Source organism: Pelodiscus sinensis, chromosome 11, assembly GCF_052426305.1.
Source record: "Pelodiscus sinensis isolate ZL-2025 chromosome 11, ASM5242630v1, whole genome shotgun sequence".
Classification (NCBI taxonomy): Eukaryota; Metazoa; Chordata; order Testudines; family Trionychidae; genus Pelodiscus; species Pelodiscus sinensis.
Genome location: NC_143062.1, coordinates 48,744,422 through 48,768,424, shown reverse-complemented (window position 1 = coordinate 48,768,424; position 24,003 = coordinate 48,744,422). Strand labels below are relative to the sequence as shown.

At 44.9% G+C, this 24,003-nt stretch overlaps 1 protein-coding gene across 8 annotated transcripts in view; it reads right to left on the bottom strand.

Moving 5' to 3' along the window:
* The window catches only part of CADPS (calcium dependent secretion activator), a 418,422-nt gene that overhangs the window by 31,946 nt on the left and 362,473 nt on the right, over positions 1-24,003 (bottom strand). For all 8 annotated transcript variants that reach the window (XM_075938477.2, XM_075938474.2, XM_075938479.2 and 5 more), the window contains 4 exons: positions 18,134-18,208; positions 16,377-16,460; positions 8,131-8,163; positions 854-961 (listed from right to left, as the gene is read on the bottom strand). In XM_075938477.2, the coding sequence (XP_075794592.1) occupies positions 854-961; positions 8,131-8,163; positions 16,377-16,460; positions 18,134-18,208 (300 nt within the window). The remainder of the gene's footprint in view (positions 1-853; positions 962-8,130; positions 8,164-16,376; positions 16,461-18,133; positions 18,209-24,003) is intronic.

Genomic DNA, 24,003 nt, shown 5'->3' with positions numbered 1-24,003 from the left:
TATAAACAAAGATCCTATAAGGGACTGAAACATTCATGTTAAGTGCTTGCCAGAAACATAAAACCTTCACCGAACAAGAGCGACACGGATGGAAAGTGTGTCACACGACAAAAGCAACAGAAAGAGAGACGAGTACATCCGTTAACATGCATTCATATTTAAAATAAATGTAGCTGGTTGGCATCAAGGTCAATGTTCTCTTTTACAAGTTATCAATTAATTTGGTGCAGGGGGAAGGGGAGGGAACAACACTCCTAAATATCGCCGTCCTTTTGACTACAGCAACGCCACTTCGTTTTTCTCAAGGAGACCATATTATAGCTTTTACATCTGGTGCTAGACACCACAACGTAGTCCTTCTGCAGCGTGAAAATACAGATTTCATCAGCTATCTTTTGGGCATTTTTTTTTTTAAATAAAAATCTAGCACAGAGATTCAGTTCCAAGTTTGGAATGCTGGACAGTCAGAAACAATTAATTTACATACCTAAGAGACGGTCCCAGACTAACACATCTGCCATAAAACTGGCTCCGATTTTAACGATAAGAACAATGACCAAGATGTTCCTCTTATAGGAAGATTTCTCACAGACTTAACATAGTAAGTGTTGGCTTACGAGATGCTGTTATCTTACAAACCACGCACAGAAAGACTAGGACACAGTAGATCAGAGTGCAGAGTTAGAGCAGGCGGACAGCAGATAAGAGACTTAGAGGGAAAGGAAAGATTTTTGGTTTTGTAATCTATAACCAATCAATTGTCTCAAAATGTGACTTATCCTCCTGTCTTATTTTGTCACATTTTGGAGGAGTCTCCTGCTTGGTTTCCAAGGAGGAGAAGGCATTTACTTACATCAAATAACCTTTCTATATACATCTCCTCATTGACCTTATCACGCAAGACATCCTGAGAGTGGCGAACAAACGTCACATAGGCATCAGCAACATCCATCCCCGGCTTCTGTAGGGGAGAAAAGAAGAGAGAGAAAGAAAAACATGAACATCTTCATATGCAGCAGCTCCTTTCTGTAGTCCTGCTGCTGTTCCACTCTTCAGGCTCCCTTTTGTCCTTAAACGGGTACCGTGTGCCACTCTCCCGCTTGGTACCTACAGAATACTTGGGTGTCAGAATCAGAGACCCCAGCTAGCTGCTTTGTATGCCGCAAAGCCAGCCAGCCACTCTGCCTATGCAGCTTGTGCGGCACAAGATCATGTAAACACACTATCTCTCTTGCTTGTTTTGCCTAGAGGGAAGCCACTCGGATGAATAAAGCCTTTCCTTGATACACTGATGCCAGGAAGTTCTCGTGCTATGTTTGGTATTGTTGACCTAATTAGTGAAACAACAAATCCTGCTGTGGTTTTTCAGTGTCACCTTCTATATGCAAAACCTCTGTTATATGAAGTTAGAAAGCTAACACCCCACACTCCTCTCTTGTTTCTTCTCCTAAGGTGTGAGAATGTGTGTAGTAAGCAATGAACATTTTATTATTCACACCAAATTCACATTTTTTTGTTTAGAACTTAGCCTTGAGCTGGAACATAAATGTACATTTTAAAATACACTAGTTAAATCACAAATCAGCTAATTTCCCAACATGTCTAAATCATTGCTACATTTCCAGGATACTTTTAACTGTAGTTATGTCTGTGACACATCTTCGTATATATTCATTTGGATTAAACCTTAACTTATAAGTACATTAAATCTGTGAAAGCCACTGCTACTTTTGATATTTTTCTTTAAAGGAAGCGGTCACTGAAAGAGACGGAGAGGGAGAAATATATTAAAAAACCCTTCGAGTTCACACTGCTTGATATGTTGAAATCAAACTGATCTCAAAGGAAACCCATTAAAATACTGCAATGTGAGTCATTATGAGACCTGCCACAGAACCTTAAGTTTCCATGGCACATTGTAAGTTGGTTAATAACGAGTGTCATTAGTTTTCATTACTGTGATTTACCTCAGACTGCAAAGGATGGGTTCTCTCTAAGATGTGATTGTCAGCCACTGTAAATTGAAGTTAGTTAACACTTCTGTGTAATTTCCAGGGTGAAAATGAGGACTGTTTGGAAAGCAGTAGGAAGGTAGTTTTTTAATACAAAGCAAACAATTATCAAGCAAAGGGCCAATGCTTAGCCTTTGGGATGCCAGTAAGATTTCTTAACACCTATTGAAACAATGACAAGGTATTAATTTGAAAACCAATGAGGACAACACAAATGCGGCAGTAGTCAAGAGCTATACTTTGAAGCACTGTTCGGCATGCTGATTGTGCCCGTTTCATGGTGGCACTAAAAGTGTTGCAGTTTTTGGATACAAGTTTCTGAAATTAGATGTAAGAGATGGCGTCTCTGCTCACTAACAGGGTAGCGTCTCTTTTCCCTAGAGAAAAAAGCCATAATCAAATATCGTTTTCTTTGCACTTCATCTACAGAAACTGGCTCAATCACTGTTACTGTCCATTGTACTTTCGCTTACACTGGTGAAAAGGAAGGCTGGCTCCATGTAAGTTAACGGTGTTATGCCAGCATTCAACCTGTGTACGATTAGAATCTGGCCTGTCTCAGCTAACTGATGGATTCCAGGTTTCAGGAAACATTGTGATACAGGTGGCAGGCTATAGTCAGTGAGAACTCTGAAAAAAAGGCTGTTTTTTGAGAAATTACAAACAGCGAATAGTCCTGTGACACCTTATGGTATGTCTACACTACGGGAGAAGGTCCAGTTAAGCTGTGCAACTTCAGCTACATTAATTGTGTAGCTGAAGTCGAAATACCTTAACTCAACTTTTTGGCGTTGTCCACACTGCCGGAAGTTGCGGGAAGAACACTCTCCCTTTGACTTCCCTTACTCCTCATGGAAGCAGGATGACTGGCATCAACTGGAGTGCCCTTCTCAGTACGAATTAGCGGTCTTCACTAGCCCCGCTAATTTGAATTCTGGAAGATCGATAGCAGCAGCTTCAATCTTCTCTGTAGTGTAGACGTACCCTTAGAGACTAACAAAGATGTATGTCTAATATCATGAGCTTTTTTTGTGGGCAAAACCCACTTCCTCAGATGAGATGATCTAGAGTTTTTTTCTCCACTGAAGATCATCTCATCTGAGGAACTGGGTTTTGCAAATTAAAGCTCATGATACTATCTCTTCCTCTATATAAAAAAAGTTTTTCCTGCCGGATGACAGAATGTTCCCACTGGGTGACAGAATGATGACTTTACATCATCAGCATCAACAGGCTCTCTCAGCAATGCAAAAACAGCCACAGAGAGGGTGTAGGCAAGTATAGCGAGCAGACGGCGCAGCCCTCTAGTATATATATAATAGAACTATAGAATCATAGAACACTAGAACTAGAACGGGCCTCAGGAGATCAACAAGTCCAGTTCCCTGCCCTCGTGGCAGGACCAAGCACCATCTCTGATAGATGTCTGTCTGACCTGCTCTTAAATATCTCCAGTGATGGAGATTCCACAACCTCCCTAGGCAATTTATTCCAGTGTTTAGCCACCCTGACAGGAAGTTTTTCCTAATGTCCAACCTAAACCTCCCTTGCTGCAGTTTAAGCCCATTGCTTCTTGTTCTATCCTCAGAAGCCAAGGAGATTTTTTTCTCCCTCCTCCTTGTGTCACCCTTTTAGATATTTGAAAACGGCTATCATGTCCCCTCTCAGTCTTCTCTTTTCTAAATTAAACAAGCCCAGTTCTTTCAGTTCTTTCCCTCATAGCTCGTGTTTTCTAGACCTGTAATCATTTTTGTTGCTCTTCTCTGGATCTTCTCCAATTTTTCCACATCTTTCTTGAAATGTGGTGCCCAGAACTGGACAGAATACTCCAGTTGAGGCCTAATCAGTGCAGAGTAGAGCAGAAGAATGACTTATTGGGTTTTTCTCACAACACTCCTGTTAATGCATCCCAGAATCATGTTTGCTTTTTTTGCAACATTGTCACACTGTTGGCTCATATTTAACTTGTGGTCTGCTATGACCCCTAGATCCCTTTCTGCAGTACTCCTTCCTAGATAGTCACTTCCCATTCCATAAGTGTGAAATGGATTGTTTCTTCCTAAGTGGAGCACTTTGCATTTGTCCTTATTAAACTTCATCCTGTTTACCTCAGACCATTTCTCCAGTTTGCCCAGATCATTTTGAATTATGACCCTATCCTAACCTCCAAAGCACTTGCAACCTCTCCCAGCTTGGTATCAACATAATAATCATACTCTATATGCCAATATCTAAATCATCAATGAAGATATCGAACAGAACCGGTCCCAAAACAGACCCCTGTGGAGCCCCACTTGTTATGCCCTTCTAGAATGACTGTGAACTGTTAATAAATACTCTGAGAATGGTTGTCCAGCCATTTATGCACCCACCATATAGTAGCCACATCTAGGTTGTATTTCTCTAGGTTATTCATAAGAAGATCATGGGAGACCATGTCAAATGCTTCACTAAAGTCTAGATACACCACATCCACTGCTTCTCCCTTATCCACAGGGCTTGCTATCTTATCAAAGAAAGCTATCAGATTGGTTTGACATGATTTTGTTCTTTATAAATCTATGCTGGTTGTTACCTATCGCATTATCTTCCAGGTGTTTGCAGATGAATTCCTTAATCACTTGCTCCATTATCTACCCTGGCATAGAAGTTAAACTGACTGGTTTGTAGTTTCCTGGGATTTTCTTATTTCCATTTTTATAGATGGGTGCTATATTTGCCCTATTCCAATCTTCTGGTATCTCTTCTGACTTCCATGACTTTTCAAAGAAGATAGCTAAAGGCTCAGATACCACCCCTCTCTTCTCCTTGAGTATTCTAGGATGCATTTCATCAGGCCCTGATATTTTTATTAGTCTCTAAGGGTATGCCTACACTTGCTCCCTATCTTGAGATAGGGATGCAAATGTAGTGTACCGAAATTGCTAATGAAGTGCGGGATTCAAATATTCCATGCTTAATTAGCATAATCGCGTCTGGCTGCCATTTTGAAATCTCATTATTGCGAAATAAAATGCCTGAAATAACTGTTAAACCTCATTGTATGGGTGATTTAAGTCCCGCGCTTCATTAGCAATTTCAGTACACTACATTTGCATCCCTATCTCGAGATAGGAAGCAAGTGTAGACATACCCTAAGTTGCCACAGGACTACTTGAACATGGCTACCCCCCTGAGGCTTTCTTTCAGTTACATTTTGTTCTTTGATATTTCCAACCAGATATATTATGTCAACTTGTTTCACACAAAAAAAGTTACTATATTGTAGCTAAACATCTATGGAAAAAGGGTTATTTTTAAGGTATTTCCTACTGAATGGTGCAGTCCTCTCCATGTGATGCTGGCTTTGCTATACAATCACATAAAATGTGCATGAAGGACAGTATTGTAAGAGGTATTGTAGCTCTGTTGTTTCTTTCCCATTCTCTACTTTGACCATGCAAATGGACTGTTTGAACTCTTCAAGGAGCATTTTGTCCTCTTAATTTTCTGGTGATGAGAAAGATTCTTCACAGCTACTTAAGGACAGGTTGAAATATGGACTCCAGACCCATCTCACCATGGACCAACCTTGGTCAGACCAATTGGTACAGGAATTCAACTTGAAAGCTTTGGGGACAAGATGCCCTGTTGTGTGTCACCAAGTTGGAACATTTACTGAGTGTTCATAAAACTGAAACCAAGCAGAGTCCAGATAGTTGGGGATGTGGGCACACATGCATGTGTCTATTGGGAGGCGCGTGCGCGCACGCGTGTGTATAACAGCTGAGGGCAGGGTGGAGAGGGTTTATTAGAGTGAGGGTGGAGTTTACATGAGGTAAGTCATGAGCATGGAGCGAGGCATCTTCCCAAGACATGCTAGAAACCCTTCGCGCTATACAACGGCATTGGTTATTTTGCACAGTCCCAATTGCGACAGGGAAAAAAATTATTTTGGACATGTCTGAGAGAGTTAGATACTATCCTACTGGGATTCTTTCCTGTAACCTTCTGACTCAAAATGCCATGCTCAGTAGCAGGACAACTGTGGAGGGCTGCAAGGGAAACCTACATCCCCCTCAATAGCTTTTCAGTACCCAACGTCGCAGTGTTGTCTTCAAGTCGTCATTGTCAAGTCCAAGTCGAGTCTCAAGTCACTACAGTTCAAGTCTCAAGTCCCTAAAGTCACTTTCGAGTCAAATCCCAAGTTGAGTCTCAAGTCTTAATTTAAAAAATGTCAAGTTACTTTTGTACAAGCCATCAGTATCAGCATTTTCAGACAATTTTTTCATCAAGTCGATTTAACAAGATTAGCAAGTCTCAAGTCGAGTCTTAACTCACAAACAATGAACCCGAATCGAGTCTCAAGTTGAGTCACCTAGGCGACTTAAGTCGGACACGAGTTCAAGTTGTGGGACTCGAATAAAAAACTTTGCAACATCGTATCAGCTAAAGTGATCAAAACGTGCCTCAGTGACTTACAAGCCCAGACTTTAAGGTCAAACATCGCAAGCTCTTCCACATGCGTGTGACTGCTGAGTCCGGCCGGGAAGCTAAAAGCAGCCCCTTCCCAGCATTCTAAACGGCCCATGTCCATCCCTCAAAGGCCAAGAGATACCAAATTATAGAGCCAGGGCATTTTTACTCAGAGAAAAGCTCTTCCTTGCTTGGGACTGAACCTTGCCCACGCTGGACCCAAGGCGTTTTTGGGAGGAAATTCCCCATCTGGGGTAAGGAGGTGGAAACACTTCTCTGGGGTGATCTACACTTGGAACTGGGGATGCGTCATGCTAGTTCTGATTGAGCTAGCGCACTCAAGCTAGCAGGCTGTGGTAGCAGTGGGGGAGGCAGGAGGAGCTAGCCCTGACCCCAAGACTCTAGGGACGGGCTTTGGGCTGGTGAGCCCGTCTGCCAGCTTGCGCTGCCACTGCTCCATTCTGTTTTTAGCTCGATTCATGCCAAAGCCAGTTTGTCTCCTTGAGCCGGGAATCACACACCCCGCCTCCATGTGCAGACAGATCCTCGGCCAGGGTGATTTTTAAAAGGTGTCTCTTTGAAGATGGAGAGGCTGGGATGCTAGGTAAGTCCTGGGGCTATTGATTCACAGGTGGAGCACAGGTGACAAAGTTCAAGGTTCATGATACATTTATCACATATCCTAGCAATCAGGTGGGTATCACTTCCGCGGGAAATGGCGTGTGTCATACACATTGAAGTAATCCTCTCTAGCTCAAGGCCATGAGTACATTTTATTCATATCAGTGGAGTTATTCTCTGTTTTCACTGGTATAGCTGAGGGCAGAATTTGGGCTGGGGTATTTAAGTCTACGCATTTTTATTTGTAAATACTCAGCTCAAAGTCTGTCTGTAAATGTAACCTTGTTTACCAGTAGTAACCCTTACTCCAGCTAGCATTTGTACACCCTTCTTTGACTCAATTTAAATGTGAATTTCTGGCAATGTAAGTACTTTATCTAGGAACTCGAAGGGCTCTCTTCCTTATGTGTCAAGCTCTACATAGACACACATTCCCCCCCCCCCCACAACTGCAAACATGAGCAAAGTGGCTCTATTTTTATCAGTGCTTTTTCCCATACATACATTGTTAACTTACCACCGTTTCCCTAAAGTTAAAATGAAACATACTTTCTGAAAGAGTAAAATATGCCAGCAATTAGAAGAATAAAAATAAAACAGGCTAGCAAGTGCATGAGATATGTTTTGGCTCAGCTCTAACATGTTCTGGATTTTTCTCGCTGAAATGACAATCTATTTCACCTAGACAAGTTTCAATGGAAAAAAATGATAGGATGCAAAAAAAAAAAAAAAAAAAAAAAAAAAAACAGACTACACGGTCACTAATTTTTTGCAGTGACCCAAGTCCCTAGTGTAAATACAGTAACTGTTCGACACTCGGTGAAGTCCATTGGTTACGGATTCCTGCCTAGTTGCAGGGGTCAATGTTTAATACTGGCACGGGGCTGCCGCACATCCTCCTTTCAGTGCTAGCATTAGAATCCCGATCACATGGAATGCCCTGAGTACCGACACCCCACTCAGAGGGGTTGTTACATGTGCAATGCAACCAAAACACAATGCAAAGTATGAAGACAGAAGGCAATGTTTAAATTGTGCTTACGGGGACGTCCACGTATTTGGAAGCTGCCTTCACCTGAAAAGGAAAAACAAAACAAAACTAGACTTTAGACTAATACTGATGTTTAATGATCTCTAAAGATAACACTAGAACAATTGATGCTGTTAGGAAATCCAACATCCTTTTTTCTATTTCAATATATAAGAAATGGTGGTTTTACCCCCCCCGCCTCCGCCCCGAAGAAAGGTGGCTTTACTGTCGCTATGGGCACAAATTGCAGCAGATGATGATGTGGGAGTTCTCCTCCTTTTTCCCCATGAGCAGGGGGAGGTACAGGGATTGTGGAAAAAGCCAATAGAAACATATAGATGTCGTTATTTCTCTGGGGCTTAATGCTGCCAATGAGCAGAGCCTTGTTTTCAACTCTCATGCCACAGGAGTCAGATTTTAAATATACATTGCTAATGCATCTATTATTGCAGATATCCTCAGCTCTACAAGGCTTACATCACTGAGGAGGTTGGACCCCTACAAGCGGAGCAGCGCGGGGGTGTTAAGCTGGAGTGCGTACAGGAGTCCTGGAGGCTGGCCGCCTAATGTGACTGGAAAGAAGCTAGGGGAATGTATTTTTGTGAACAGTTATTGGGGTGCGGTGGGGACAGATGGCTCAAGGGATCGGCAGTGGAATCAATGCAAACCGAGTCTCCAGAAGTTGTTACCACAGCGTGACAAGTTGGAGGAAACAACTAGCCACATCATGAGGAAATCCATCACCCCTGGAGCCAATACAGTCAGCCATGGCTCCCCAATGTGCCCTATCCAATGCTCCATGGAGGCACAAGGATGCGGAGGCCTGGGAAGGCATGCACTCTTCCTGCCCTCTACATCCAGAGTTCAGGGCCACCACGATGGCAGTGAGCTCGCTCAGATGTTTCTGTTACATTTATATTCAAGTTTTGCGGGAAAAATAGTGGCAGAAAAATGACAAAAACGCATCACAAATAACTTCAGTTTGTGCGGCTCCCATTTCAACAGGTTCCAAGTATTTCTCTTCAAACAAAGCTAGAAAGATTATGTTTGCAGACTTCTGTTCGGCATGTGTTGGATAACACCCTCAAACAGGAAACCTCAGTTTCTCCTAAGTTTATTCAGGGTGCAAATATATTTCTGTGCTGTTTTCAAAACACAAGACAAGAAGCAATGGGCTTAAATTGCAGCAAGGGAGGTTTAGGTTGGACATTAAGAAAACCTTCCTAATGGTCAGGGTGGTTAAACACTGGAATAAGTTGCTTAGGGAGGTTGTGGATTGCTCCATCAAGAGCAGGTTGCATAGACATCTATCAGGGATGGTCTAGACCAGAGGTGGGGGAGCCTTTTTTGGGTCAGGGGCCGCTGACCCACAGAAAAATCAGTAGGGCCGTGTCCACACTCAGGGGTTCTTTCGAAAAAAGTACCCTTTTTTCGAAAGAACTTCCCTGCATCCAGACTCAAGCCGCGTTCTTTCGAAATTATTTCGAAAACGCGGCTTTTCTTTCGATGGCGGTAAACCTCGTTTCACGAGGAAGAACGCCTTCCTTCGAAAGTTCCTCTTTCGAAGGAAGGCGTTCTTCAATGTAAAGAGGCCGTCTTCGAAAGAGAGCATCCAGACTCGCTGGGTGCTCTCTTTCGAAAAAGCGGATTTCCTCTATCGAAAGATCCGCCTGCAGTCTAGACGCGATCTTTCGAAAGAGCCTCTTTCGAAAGAAGCCTGCAGTCTAGACACAGCCTAGGGGGCCCACACACAAGTGAGACGCACAACCCCCTCCCCACTGTGGCCCCCGACTGAGAAGAAGAAAGACACTCCCCACATTCCCCTCACACACCAGAGACTGGGGGAGGGGGCCCAGCCTAGTAGATTTTGTGCGCTCCAGCCCCCAAAAGGGGAACAGGGGGGCTGGAGCACCAGCGCAGGCTCCTCAGTGCTGGGGGAGGGCCCTAAGCCTCGGGGGCCAGATCCAGGCAAGCGGAGGGCCGCATCTGGCCCCCAGGCCTGAGGTTCCTCACCCCAATTTAGGTGGTGCTTGGTCCCGCCATGAGGGCAGGGGACAGGACTTGATGATCTCTTGAGGTTCCCTTCCAGTCCTAGTAGTCTATGAATCAACAGCTTCAACCTCAGAGATTTTACAATCAATTCCAGGAAGAACAGTCCGAGTATGAACAACTCTGAGGCAAAAGCTACCTATCAGTGAGCAATAATGTCTCTTTGTATCTGAATTCACTCAGTCCTTAGTCCCTCTCAGCAGGGGGCGCTTTTCCATTGGCAGGACACAATGCAAGAGCAGGGTCCCAAGCTGCAGAAAGGGGACACCCATATTTTTCAACGCTGCTTTCGCTGCTGGTGTGTGGATGGGGAGATCTCCCCCTTCCCACCACACACACTGGTCTTGACGTTAAAGATTACAGGGCAGATCTATGGGTATGTCTAGACTACGGATATTTTTCGAAAGGAAATATGCAAATTCAGCGCTAATTTGCATATCTTCTGATTGCTTTTTCAAAAACAGGTTTTTCAAAAGTGAAAGTAGTCTGGAGGCGGGTTTTTTTCGGAAAAAAACCCTTTTTTGAAAAACCGTGTAAACTTTTTTTAGGAAGAGTGGTTTTTTCGAAAAAGTGTTCCCCCCCCCCCCCCCAAAACCCCCACTCATCCAGACTACTTTCATTTTTGAAAAACAAGCGATCGGAAGCAGGTAGGCAAATTAGCACCGAATTTGCATATCTTTTTTCAAAAAAAAAAAAAAGTCGTCTAGACGTAGCCTTAGTGATTGTATTGATGATCTGGGGGCGAGGGTCTGCTTACAGATCTTTGACAATTACCTGACCAAAAGCTTTGCTCCTTTTGTGTTGCCTTTCCTAAAACATCACACAGAAGCCTGTGTCAGCCATAGCAAGCAAAGGATACATAAAGGAGTTCCAGGGTTGACTTTTCAAACTGAGCCATTTCCAGCTGGATGGAGAGAGACCTTCTTACAAACATACCAGAATGCAGCCCATCTGGAAGGCTCACAGCTGAAATCTTCCATGAAGCTTATGCTTTTTAATGAGGATAAGCACAGCTCTCCATCCTTGTTTGGGTGTAAAAGCTCACCTGCTTCTAAATATTTCTAAAGCTACCATTAAAACAGGCTAAATATAACACGCGCACAGTTGCATCTTGGGAGGAATAAATTATGTGTCCTGAATGAGGGGCTGACTATGTGTGAGACAGAATGTGTGAGTGGGTGGATGTATTTGTATGGAGTGCGTGGGGAGGAGGAGGGGGGCGTGTGTGCGAATAATTAAGCAAAATGAGGCGATACAAAAGACCAGAGTGGTGACGACGGCTGAAGGTACCATTTCAAGTAGTTCCAGCACCGAGACCCCCCAAACTGGGGTGAAGGAACAGGGAGAAGCCATCGTGTATTCTTGGATATATTTAAAAACGCAACAAGTGAGTCTACGACTCATTGGGCAAGGGCACAAAAAACCAGCCCACGGCAGCTTACCCTGGCCACAAGCGTCACACCTGAAAGGTTTAAAAAGAGGAGTGGAACAGCTCTGGCAGTACCATGAGTCAGTGGGCGTGATGGAGGAATTACTGAGTGATTTTCTCTGGCCTGCACCACTCGGGAGACTCAGAACAGATGCGCATCATGATCCCTTCCAGCCTTCAGGATGAAAACTCAGAAAAAGAAATGCTAGACATGACAAGACACAGAGCTGCAGGAAAAATAAACGTTTCATTCTCCCTGTGGTAAGGAGATGGCCCATCTGACTTCACAATCTTCCTGGTTTTCCTCCTCACACCCTACAGCGGAAGTAAGACAGCACAGCTGTCCCCAAGTGGACAGGTAGTCGGTCAACGAGCTGGCTTCTGTCCTGTTGGTGGAAGGAAAGCTTTTCCATTGACTTGGAGAGGAGAAGGAAGCCCAAGTCACACAGGATAGGTCTACACAGCCTAGGTCAGCGAGTCCGGGTCATCAGCTTGTGTCGCAGCACTAGAAATAGCAGCGTACACACTGTGGATTGATCTCAATCTTGGGTTCTGAAGCCCAGGAGACCGTGGTGGGTTGCACAGCCACAGTTGCCACATGGCTACCTTTAGCACAATAGCGCCAGCCTGACTTTGTCCACGTGGGTTCAATGACTCATGGATGCGGGCTGTGTAGACATACCATAGGGAGTTTCCTGCAGACCAGGGAACTGAACCTGCTTCTCTTAAATCCCAGCCTGGCACCTCATTATGGGACCATCCTTCCTCAGTGAGTAAAGATGTAACAAGAATAATTCCATCTTCCTTCCACAGTCTCCCCTTCACCCACAAAAAATGAAGCCTCTTTAAAAAAACCCAAAGAAACCCAAAGCGAATAATGATTTGTTTTTTCTCTAAAGTAAGATTTGGCTACATGTAGTGAAGTTTCCAAACAACCAGACGTTGTGTAAGTTTTGCAAGGCTGCAGTTTTTCCACAAATGATGCGACTTTCCTGTGAAATGTCTCAGTTTACCATAAAAATTTGTGAAGAACAAAGATAAGATCTTTTGCATCTCTCCCGTGGGTAACGTCTGCTCTTTTGTTTTTAATTAACGTCATTGTCATACTTTGCTGTTCAATGAAAGAGGCCCTCCAGATTAAACAGCACCTCCGCAACTGTCATTGCTTATGACTCAGTGGAACTTCACAGGCAGACACCCATTGCATGACTGGACTGGAGATCCCAAGACAGATTCGACTGTAAAAAAGACTGGCCAAATGTAAAGGGGCATTTTCATTCCGATGCTCTTTATAACGAAGGGGCTAGTGAGAACTTTACCACGGTGCCTTAATATTGAATTTCAAGGCAAGAATTGAAAAGAAGGATTTCCTACTGGGTGATAAAACTGTCTTGTCAGAAGACCCCCCCCCCCTTGAGTACATGTAGTTTCTGAGTGGAAAACATGCAATGGAAGAAGTCGGTCGGAGGGGGAGGGGGATTAGGGCTTTCTAGAATTAAAAAGGCGTGGTCCAGAGCACTTTGTTCACCCAGGGAGTCGTGAGTGATGGCGTCTCTCTGTATCACCGTAGACACGAAACACAGACGACGATGTTCATAGGGTGGGAAATTGTCTTGCTCGGCAGAGCATTCCTGGGTGCGGTACCAATGGGGCTGGGGTCCTTGGAAAGTGCCATTCAAAGCCCTGTGGTGGGAGGTGCTGGTGACAGTGTGGGGTGGTCATTTACTTTCCACAGCTGGCCAGAGAGGTCGCCTGTCAGGAGTTACTCTGGGTAGAGTTTCACAGCTTAATCAAGCCGTAGCCACTAGGTCGAAATCCCAATCTCCGTCCGCCTCCCATTGCTCTTCACGATTCAGGCCTGGAGACAGGGACTCTGTTCACACAGCAGTAGAAGGGAGCAGCACAAGTCAAACCATTCACTGTAAACAGCATGAGGTGGTGTGAGAGAGGCAGCATCCTCCCAGGAACAGCTTGGAGTCACAGAGAAGGAAGAATTGCACATTACACGGTCTACCCAGGCTGATGCTGGCACTTCCGATGCCTGAAAAGCTGCCGCCTCCACAACCGCTGCTGTTGGCACCAGAGCACACTCAGAATCTTCTCTAAGACACTCCAAGATGAAGGAAGGCAGCCAGCCTCAGCCCTTCACCCCTCTCTGGAAGAGAGGAACTCTTGGGAATGAGCACGACCTGTTGTTTGGTTTTAACAATACTGGAGTGTTGAGGAGGATTCTGGGGCAGTGAGGGGGAAGCAGAAGGACAAGGGAACGTGGGATAAAGAACCACTAAAACACAAAGGGGGATTCATCTCATGGAGGTAGACCAAAGAGACTGCTGAAAACACATACGCCGAGTTCATAGGGACAATCAGTTTGATACTGCGGATGAGCTCTTCCTGGCGACCACGATACTACAGTCTCACCAAGGTCCGTGACGCTATGCTGGTGACAATGAAATAAGTGGGAGTCGTACGTGATCTCACTCTTCTAAAAATCCCAGGAATTTGAAATAGGAGAATACAAATCCTGGTTCAGGACCGAGACGTAATTCCTACTTAAATGGTTTCATGGAGGCCGGTAGAATGAGAGGTCATAGCACTGCTATTTGGTCAGGTGAGACAATCGATAACATGTATCTGTAATGGGAGTCCTGTCTACTGCCCAGGCGCAGTTCAATCCGTAGTGAACAGAAGATTCAGAGGTTCCATATGTTCTGTATTGGGGCCTGATGGGTCAAATTTTCAAAGCAGTTTCCAAACACACACACAAAATTATTCACCCAGACAGAGGCAAAAGAGGTATTTGTGCACCTGTTTGTGAGTAGAAACAGAACAGAAAAATAGAAAAGAAGGGTTGGAAGGGACCTCAAGAGCTCACAGAGTAAAAAACCAAACAAACTATTTTTGAGCCCAGATGAAAAGTTCTACTGTTGCAAAAAGAGATGTGCTTCCAAAATGTATGGCGTCCATTTTCAGAGGACCTTGGAAAATTGGTCTTTATGTGTCTTTTCTCTGGGCTTATCAAAATAAATCCACAATAAAGCTTGGCACTTTGTGCACCTGTTTGTGAGTAGAAACAGAACACAAGTTTACAAGCTGTATTCACACAAGAATACCATTCGCATCCTTTCTGTTGCCAGCAAATCAGTCAACATCACAGGTCAACATTTAGGCTATGTCTAGACCGCAGGTTTCTTTTGAAAGAAGTTTTCCTGGAAGAGATCTTCCAAAAAAAAAAAAAACTTCTTCTGAAAGAGCGCATCTACATAGCAAAAGCGCATCGAAAAAGCAATCTGCTTTTTCGAAAGCTAGCGTCCACACTGAATGGATGCTGTCTCGCATTTCAGCTGTGATTACTATGGACAGAGTGGCCACCAGGGCACCTGTGCTTTTTCCTCTTTCCTTTTCTTTCAAAAGAACTCCCTCTTCCCTGATCACACACGCCTTTTTCTGAAAGAGCGCTTTCGGAAAAAGGCTTCTTCCTTGTAGAAAGGTTTACCAATGTTGGAATTTTTTTTCGAAAGAACGCGATTGCAGTGTGGATGCAAGTGAAGTTTTTTCAGAAAAATGGCCGTTTCCCCAAAAGAATGCTGCAGTGTAGACATACCCTTAGTAGGAGGAGCAGTATTTGAGTTTTACAATTTTACTTAGAAACCAAATATGGTTTCAGGGGCTAGGTCCATTGAGAATGTATAGCCAGAGGTCATTTTTTCCTATCTTCTTTTTTTTAGAAACAATAGGGGACTGTTCACATTTCATATTCGTTTGCTTCTTGAAATGGGCGTCCCCACAGAGGCTAATGGCACAAACATAAAGCAAGAAATGCACGATAACCCTTTGATGCAAGTCAGACAAAAGATGCAATTCCTCTGCTTCAGCTGCAGCTGAGAAGAGTAGCTATAACACCTAACATGGAGAAGGCTGGAATGTTGTTGCTGTCAAGGCTTCTAAGCTGTTACTGCTGCTCAGTGCTGCTTTCTTTGGAACTCCAAAGTTAGTAGCCCCAGCAGAGAGCACAGCCTGGTAATTCAGCAGATCTTGATGTTACTCACACAGAAAGACCACGGGCATGGCTTAGTGACAAAGGCGCTCAGCCATGTTGAGTGGTCCTCAAGACACAGCTCTAACGGCACACGCAAGTCTATCAACAGGAGTGCTCAGTGGTAAGGTGAGTCTCAGTCAGCAGCAAAAGTTTCCGCTGTCCCCAGGCTACACAAAGGGTTACGGTGAGGTACCCCCACGGTTATATAGATTGAGACAAACAAGTTACGTACCACTTTACATGCGCCATGACATCTGTTTGTTACCTCCCCTTGTACCTTGTTCCAGACGTTTTGGACAAAACGTGGCTATTCATGTCAAACCATCTTATTTTGTGCGAGACTAGGGGTGTCCTTTTGTACTAGCCTTCTGGAATGTATTTATGTAAATATGTAGTACCTAGTAGTACTTAGGAGTGCCTGTATTTTAGCAACACTAGCAACAATGCTGCCAACTTCAGGTACCAGAGAGTGAATCTGTAAGGGTCTTTCCCCAGGTCCTGTGCTCCAGGCTCTCTCTGTCTACTGTAATTCGGTGTTTGAATGCCTTTTAACTTTATTACAGCATGGCAATCCAGGGTTATCAGCTGTTTACATTAAGCTTTGTGTGTGGTCGTAGCAAGCATTGCTTATTGAGAAAGACTTTTTCCCCAGGTAACCTATTAGAAGAGCTGAATGAATTAACAGTAAAAAACAGGTAAGCAAACAATCATGAAAACAAGAAAGAGGTTTTCTCTACTCACAGTAAATGACAAAAAAGAAGAAAACAAAGTCCCTTCGTCGTATCTGGACAGTTTGGCTAAGACTCCTTCCAGAATGGTGACAAACTATTGAAAAGAAAAAGATTTCAATCACTTTTAAACTCAGAGGGAGAAATTCTGATCTGATTTACAATGGGTTTGTTGGATCAATGCCAACAAACTCAAGGTTTACAGTTATGTAAGTGAGAGCAGGACCAAGCTCATACTGTCTGTAACCGATCATTCTGAATTTCAAGTTCAGGTTAAGTCTTGCAGAGCATTTATGCAGGGAATAAATGTCACACCCCTTTTTTGGCACTACACAGCTTACCTCTAACGCTATCAATCACCTGGGTACTACTGGTTACCTTGCCTCCTTTCTGGGTAATGTTGGAGCACTCATGCTCCCTCTCGTGGGAGTCCATGAACACCAGCTCCTACGAAGGGAGGTCACATGGCTCATGTTCCCAGTGAGAGAGAACAAGGAGGTGCCAGTGGTCAGCCTTGCAGGATACTCAGATTGGAATCAGTTGGGGGGACCACATTTCAAGGTCTTCACATGGCGTACCAGTGATGACTGACGTCTGGGCTGCAGTGCTGTTCTCAGTTTGAAAATAGAGAACAAGCAGTATGGACATCCACCCTACCTATCTACGTATTTGTTTTAGCACTCATCGCCACAGGCTACGTCAACACTGCAGGCTTCTTGTGCAAGAAGCCTTTTGCGCAAGAGTTTTTGCGCAAAAACTTCTAGTGCAAGAGCATGTCCGCACCTCAAAGCGCATCGCAAAAGTGATGTGCTTTTGCACATCCACGCTGCATGGATGCTCTTGCACAAGAAAGCTCTGCTTTCTAGTCACAGAATGGCTATGAAAGCACCTGTGCTTTTTTCCAGAGGGGTTTCTTGCGCAAGAAACCCGTCTGGAGTGTCCACACTTGCCTTTTTGCGCAATAGCTGTAGCGCAAAAGGGAGTTATGTCTCGTATAAGAAGATTTACCTATGCCAGAAAAAGCCCTCTGTTCTGCCGTTTTACTGCTGATTTACTTGCGCAAAAGCGCATTTGAGGTGTGGACGCTCCACAGATTTTTGCGCAAAAACCTTGCAGTGTAGACATAGCCACAGGGTTTCAGAGCTAAATTTAGACATCTAAAATATCATACCGCTCTCATTAAAACTCAATTTCTACACAAGGGAACGTGATACTACACTGCCATGGACAGCCCCAGCCAAGGTCAGGACTATGCTAGGTGCTGTATATGCACATAGAGTCCTAAAGAGCTAATGACCTAAACAGACATTTTGGAATGTCTCCTGGTACCCCAAGGCCATGGACCTCAACCTTGCTCCTACAAACTTTTCACGGGCACAACTTTTGCATGCATTGCGTGTGTTGTCGGACAGCTATCTCCACGGCCTATGCAGAAGGAAATATTTCTAGCTATATTTAATCACGCCCACAACTGAGGACAGCTTGTGTGCATGACTGCGGGTTTCTATGCACAGAAGATGGTGGACGCAAACACATAGATGTTTCCTGAATACTTTTTCTATTTGGCGCCATTTGTTAATCCCGTTCCATGGCCGTACTGCATCTCAAGCGTCAGAGAGTCAGGATGAAAGCAATGAGTGATGCACGATCTTCCCCGCGAGAAACAACAAGCCAATTTAACTTCTTAATGTGTCACATTTTAATGGAAATGCACCTACATAAAGAAAGCGATGTTAACAGCGAATCATTTCACCTGCGGCCGAAGGTTACCTTTGCCACTAAGAGTGTTATCATTTCTTTGACGGTTTCTTCAATTAGTTCATCTATTTTTGAATGGTACTGGTGCTAAGAAAAAAAAAAGAGAAAGGCAGAGGTAAATATTAGCACTGATCCAAGTGACAGCACTGTGATTGTTAGCCTCTTCCCATGCTAAGCAGAATTTGTAATCGTATTAGCTAAGAAACATGCAGTGTATTACTCTGTGCCTCACTGATGTGGATAGTAATGACTGCCATATACATAGGATTTTTAATTCAGGGGCCTCGGTCTGTACTTTCAAAGGTGGGCAAACCTCTGCAGTATGCATGTAGCTCCGCGGACACCAACGCTGGTGACTTATTTGTAATGGAAGAGGTTCCGTAGGCAGCATTTATAACTGATGCAGCAAGCCCACAGGTAGCAGGGCTATGAGCTGCCAAACCTAGAGGTGCCGGGGCTTAGCCCTGGGAAACCCGGGTACAAATTAAGCACTGAGAGGCGCTAAATGGACGTGTCGGGAGAGAGGGGGAGGACTTTGGCACTCATATCCCATGAGAAATATTAATATAATACTTAGCACTTCTAGAGCTTTCTACAGTGTTGCACCAGTGTTGACTAATTAATTTTATAATGGAATAATTTAACTCCCTACCGAAAAGAGCAACCACCGGGAGAGTACATGGCAATTTTCGAAGGGGACAGCCATCCAAGGCATCATTTCGGGAGAGTGGGGGAGCAGCGGCTGTGCTTACCAGGATGCGGCTTGCTTTTCTTTCCATTTACCGGACGATCAGAGAGCGAGAGGAAAGTGCTTGGATTCCGTGCATGCCCCTCACTCCTGGCTGGTGAAGGGAGGGAGCAGAGGAATAATTCACGGAATCCTAGTACTTTCCTCTTGCTCCCTGATCATCAGGGGAACGGGAAGAAAAGCAAAAGGCATCCCGGGATGAATGGCTGCTGCTCACCCTGCTCTCCCAAAACGCCACCCTGGACAGTCATGCTGCCTGGGGCCTTAGGAAAGGCAGGGAAGAAGGATTTCTGCAGACAGAGCGGCGAGTGGAATATCTTGAACCATTTGAGGAGTCCCACCAAACTGGCAAAAAGTGACACCGAACCTGCTGGGCTCTGTTTCAGCCATGCACGTAGGGTGTGTCCGTACTGCTCTGGGGATGGGCTCCCAGCCTGGCTCCAGAGATTTGGATTAGTGGGGCTTTGAGCTAAAAATAGCTGCATAGTGGTTACTTTGACATTGTGGTTCAGGCTGGAGCTTGGGCTCTGAAGCCAGGGGGTGTGTTGGGCTGTCTACATTGCTATTTTTGACCTAGTCGTTCAAGCCCTGCTAGTACAAGGCAGCAGGCCTGGGCTGGGAGTCTCGTTCCCAGATGCCGTGGCCACAGACCATTTAGCATGTGTTCCAGGTCAGAGGCACAGACGCAAGTCCTTCAAGTTAAGTGCTCGTTAAAATGCTTGTGGAATTGATGCCTTCATGATCCTGACATATCTCGGGTTTCGTCTCATGCACCTCCACCAGTATAGCGCCCTCTGCTGCTAGTACTGTTCTGGCCCAGCATTAGCTGACGGGAAAGAGCGCCACCTACTGATTGACCAGTACTAGTACTTGAAGCACCTACTTTTTCTATAGCACCTCTCCTCCAGGCTCCCACTGGACCAAGCCTCACTTAGCTTTTCAGCTCTGATGCAACTGTGTGATCTGGCTACAATAGATACTAAAACGTTTTTGGGCTAATTTAGAAAAAACTGTAGCTAGAGGATTTAATCATCAAAACCCACATTCTTATTTTCAGTGAAATGAAAAATATATGTTTTCCAACATAAAACATTTGATTTTTAAATAATTTTTAAAGTATTGATCTTCATCCCTATTTTCATTAATGTTGTTTTAAAATGTTAACATAAAATAACATTGGAAGAGAGAAATCTGCTATAAAGACTAGTCATGCTTCGGGAAAACAAAGACCAAAAGGGCAATTCAAACTGTTGGTTCCTTGACATTTACTAAATAGTTTTTATCGTTTTGAACTGCTCTACATGTTATTTTGCAATAAAACAACAACATATGATTACAGGTACTTGGAAAAAAGAAATAAAATGTAGGACACACTTACCCACTCTTTAGCAAACTTTCAGGTGTTTGGGGACAGAAATTAAGAGGAAGGTGCAGAAGACAGGAAAAAGAACACATGAAGATAAGCAATAAATAAAATAAAAATTTCAAAAAAAAAAGTGGGGTGTATTCAATGGGTTCATGAAAAAAGCAGCAGCATGCACAGAAATGATAAGCAATGGAAAACAAAACATGAAAAAATACTCTGAACTGAAATACCAGCGATTGCTATCTCATATTTATAGACAGTAAAAGGGTGTGTGTTGATAGCGACTGTACGTCTCTGATGAGAAAGTATAAGGATTTGTTTTCGTTGTACCTGGAAGACTGACAGCAACAATATGTACAATTTTACAGCTCAGTTTCAATATAGGGGGACCTGAATTAAGAACTGGATGTGAGATTATTAGTCTTGGTATTGAACTAGGGCAGGTGTGTTAAGTAGTGCAGCCCCTGGTCTCCAAAAGTTAGCATCCTTAACAGGGTTCCCTCGAAGGTGTGCTCCTGCAGGGTCATGCACCAAAAATTTGCCTCCTGCCCACCTCCTCAGAAGAGCTGTGCAGTGGCTGCTCAGCTGCTCTGGGGTGGGGCCACATGGTGGGCAGCTGCCCCACCCCAGGAGCAGCAGGGCAGCCACCTTGTGGCCCTAGCTTCAGCCCTTCCCTAGGGCTGGAGCTATGGGTCATGTGCCAGGAGGCAGCTCCTCCAGCAGCCCCAGTCGGGGCCATAACCGGAGCTGCATTGCAGGTGGCCAGCAGTCCCGGCTGGGGCCAGAGCCGGAGCTGCATGGGCAGCCACATGGCAGCTGCTCCAGTGGCCCCAGCTGTGGCCAGAGCCACATCGTGGTATGGCTGCTCCTCCAGGGCCAGAGCTGCATTGTGGGCAGCCAGTGGCTGCTCCTTTGGCGGCCGTGGCCGGGGTCAGGGCCGGAGCCATGTTGTGGGCAGCTGCTATTCTGGTAGCTCCAGCGGGGGCCAGAACAGGAGCCACGTCATGGGCAGCCAGCAGCAGAGGAGGAGCCACACATGCAGCTACGTGGCGGGCAGCAGCTGCACTGGCAGCCCCTGCTGGGGTGGGGGTCGATCCTGCCAGGCTGGAGCATCCCTGTCTATGGCGCATCAGGCCCCACGGAGCTGGAGCAGCCACTGACAGTAAGGAATAAGCATCACCTAGTAAGGGAGATGTTAGCCATTCCCACCCCTATTTTGAGTAGGAGTTTAATAGTTGGGCTTTATTGTTTTATATTGAGTGTGTGTGTGTGTGCGTGTGTGTGTGTGCGTGTGCGTGTGCGTGTGCGTGTGCGTGTGCGTGCGTGTGCGTGTGCGTGTGCGTGTGTGCGTGTGCGTGTGTGCGTGTGCGTGTGCGTGTGCGTGCACTAAGTTGGTTTTTGTTTTTAAACCACCCAACTGGTGTCCTTTTTTGAGCTTAAAAAAAAAGTAAACAGTATTATTTTTTGTATTTTATAGGACTATCCATAATTATTTTTAAATTTTTATTTTAATGATAATTTTTTATGGTTTTAGTTGCTTTAGTATTGACAAAGGGATTTAGGGTGTTTATTTTGGGTTTCTCTTTTTATGTTCATTTAATTTACATTTAATATGAATCACTTAAGGAAAAAAAGTTCAGCTTTGTGAGAGCCTCAGGACACTTGAAGAGAACTAATGAAGTGAAGGCTGTCAATAGATGCTCACGGCCAGATAAAGGGGAACTGTCAGTTTTGCAACCTTGAATAAAATATTTGAATGGATTTTCAGTGTAATTTTTAAAAAGCTAATTTATATATATATAATTTTTTTTAAAGTTTTTTTTTGAAAATGTGAGGTCCTTTGCTGTGTTTATTATGAGAGACTATTTTAAACTTTCTTGGCTTCTCTTTTGCTAGCTGAGGTTTTGAACTTTTTTGTTTTTAAAATGATTTTACACTTTCAAAGAGCTTTGGGGTACATGTGTGTAAATTTCAAGTTATGAACAAATGACACATTTAAGTTGCTTATATTTATATACTGCGATTCATTTTTATATTTACGCTTTGACCAAGGCTGTTTTTTTTTCCCCAGGTGAGGTCTTTTTTGGCCTGGGCTTTGATAACTGCAGTATTTTAGCAATGTTTAGTTCCATCTTTTCCTTCCTTGTTTCAGCCATCTGATCTTAACTACTTTTTTTTTAATAGCTGAACAATTTAAATGGGGTTGTTCTTGTTCCTGCTGCACACAAACATGTATATATGGAAAATCTTAGAGGGAACATTGATCCTTAATAAGCATAATGGAATTAGCATTTGGCTGAACCTTGTAGACCACGGGTGGGCAATAATTTTTGATGGGGAAGGTACTCCAAGAATCTGGAAAGTGGTCGAGGGCCGCACTCTTCCATGATATTAATGGAGGAGGTGCGGGATCTGGGGTAGGGGTTGGGTGTAGAAGGGAGCTTGAGGTAAAGGATTGGGTTGCAGGAAGGAGAGAGAAGTCTGGGAGGGAGTTTGGGTGAAGAAGGGCAGGGGACTGGGGTGCAGGAGTTTGGGTTGTGACTTAGGGTAGGAGGGGATTGTGACCTGGAGCAGAGGATTGGGGTGCCAGATCTGGGAGGGGGTATGGGTGCAGGCGAGGGGCAGAGGCAGGCTCTGGCCAGGAGACTTACCAGCTAGCAGCCCAACCAGCCTGCCTGCCTACAGAGCTAAATGCCCACAGAGCTTAAAACGATTCTCAGCCAGCCTGTCTGCCTGCCCCATGCCTGCACAGGCTGCAGGGCCATGAGCTTGTGTGAATAACTGAGCTGAAGGCTGAGGGGGGCATAGTGCTGTGTATGCTGCCTGTTATTCAGACAGAAACTGGCCAATGGGATTGTGTTAGGGGCGGGGGGGGCTACGCCTGAAACCTTCCCCGCCTTCCCTCTGGGATCACAGGTTTGAAAGAGAAATAGCCCCACAGCTGCTTTTCTGAGTGGTGTGTGGGGCAAGCAGAGGAGTCTGCCTGGGGCTCCCTGCTGCATCCGTGGGCCAGATGCTGTGGCTTGATGGGCCGGATCTGGCTCATGGGCCATATTTTGCCCAGGCCTGTTGCAGACAGACCAAGGAAAGGTGAGAGCCCCCAATACCAGGATGTAGCTCGCCCACTTCCATAGGTTGGGGCTGTTCTGTAGCAAAAGCTATTTTTATATAAACCACCATTTGTTTCTTGAAAAATGTTTGTTTCAAAGTCCTGCTTTGTAGGTCAAAAACTTGTTCCAATGCCTTATAGTAACCATAGTTACACGACAAATATTCTTATATATGTAGCTACATTATATGTACTCATTTGGCAGCACTTCAACAATCTGCAGAACTCACAAGAGTTAGGAAAGGCAGCTGCAGCTGCTGAGACCCAGGGTGCACCCAGAGGGGCTGGGCTGCATTATGGGGGGTGCATCTGGCACCTTGGTCAGGACCTGTAGGAAGAGACGAGGAATAGTAACGGAACTCAGCACGTATCTGGAGAGGTGGCATTTTGTCCACGTTCACCTCGCCTCCGACAGCATCTTCTGTCTGTAGGGAAGCCCTGGAAACAGAGCAGAAGGCACCTGTGGAAGGTGACGACTCCCACGCCGGTGGGGAAGACTGCTCTCTCATCTGGGAGGGAGAGCTGGGGTAGGTGTCACATGGTAGCGGGAGGATGATGAAGCTGGGAACCGCAGCTGAGGGCCCAACAGAGTGGAGTGAGGTGGGAGAGTAGAGGCAGAAGAGGAAGTGGCTGAGCGGAGTCGGGGTGCCGGTGCTGAA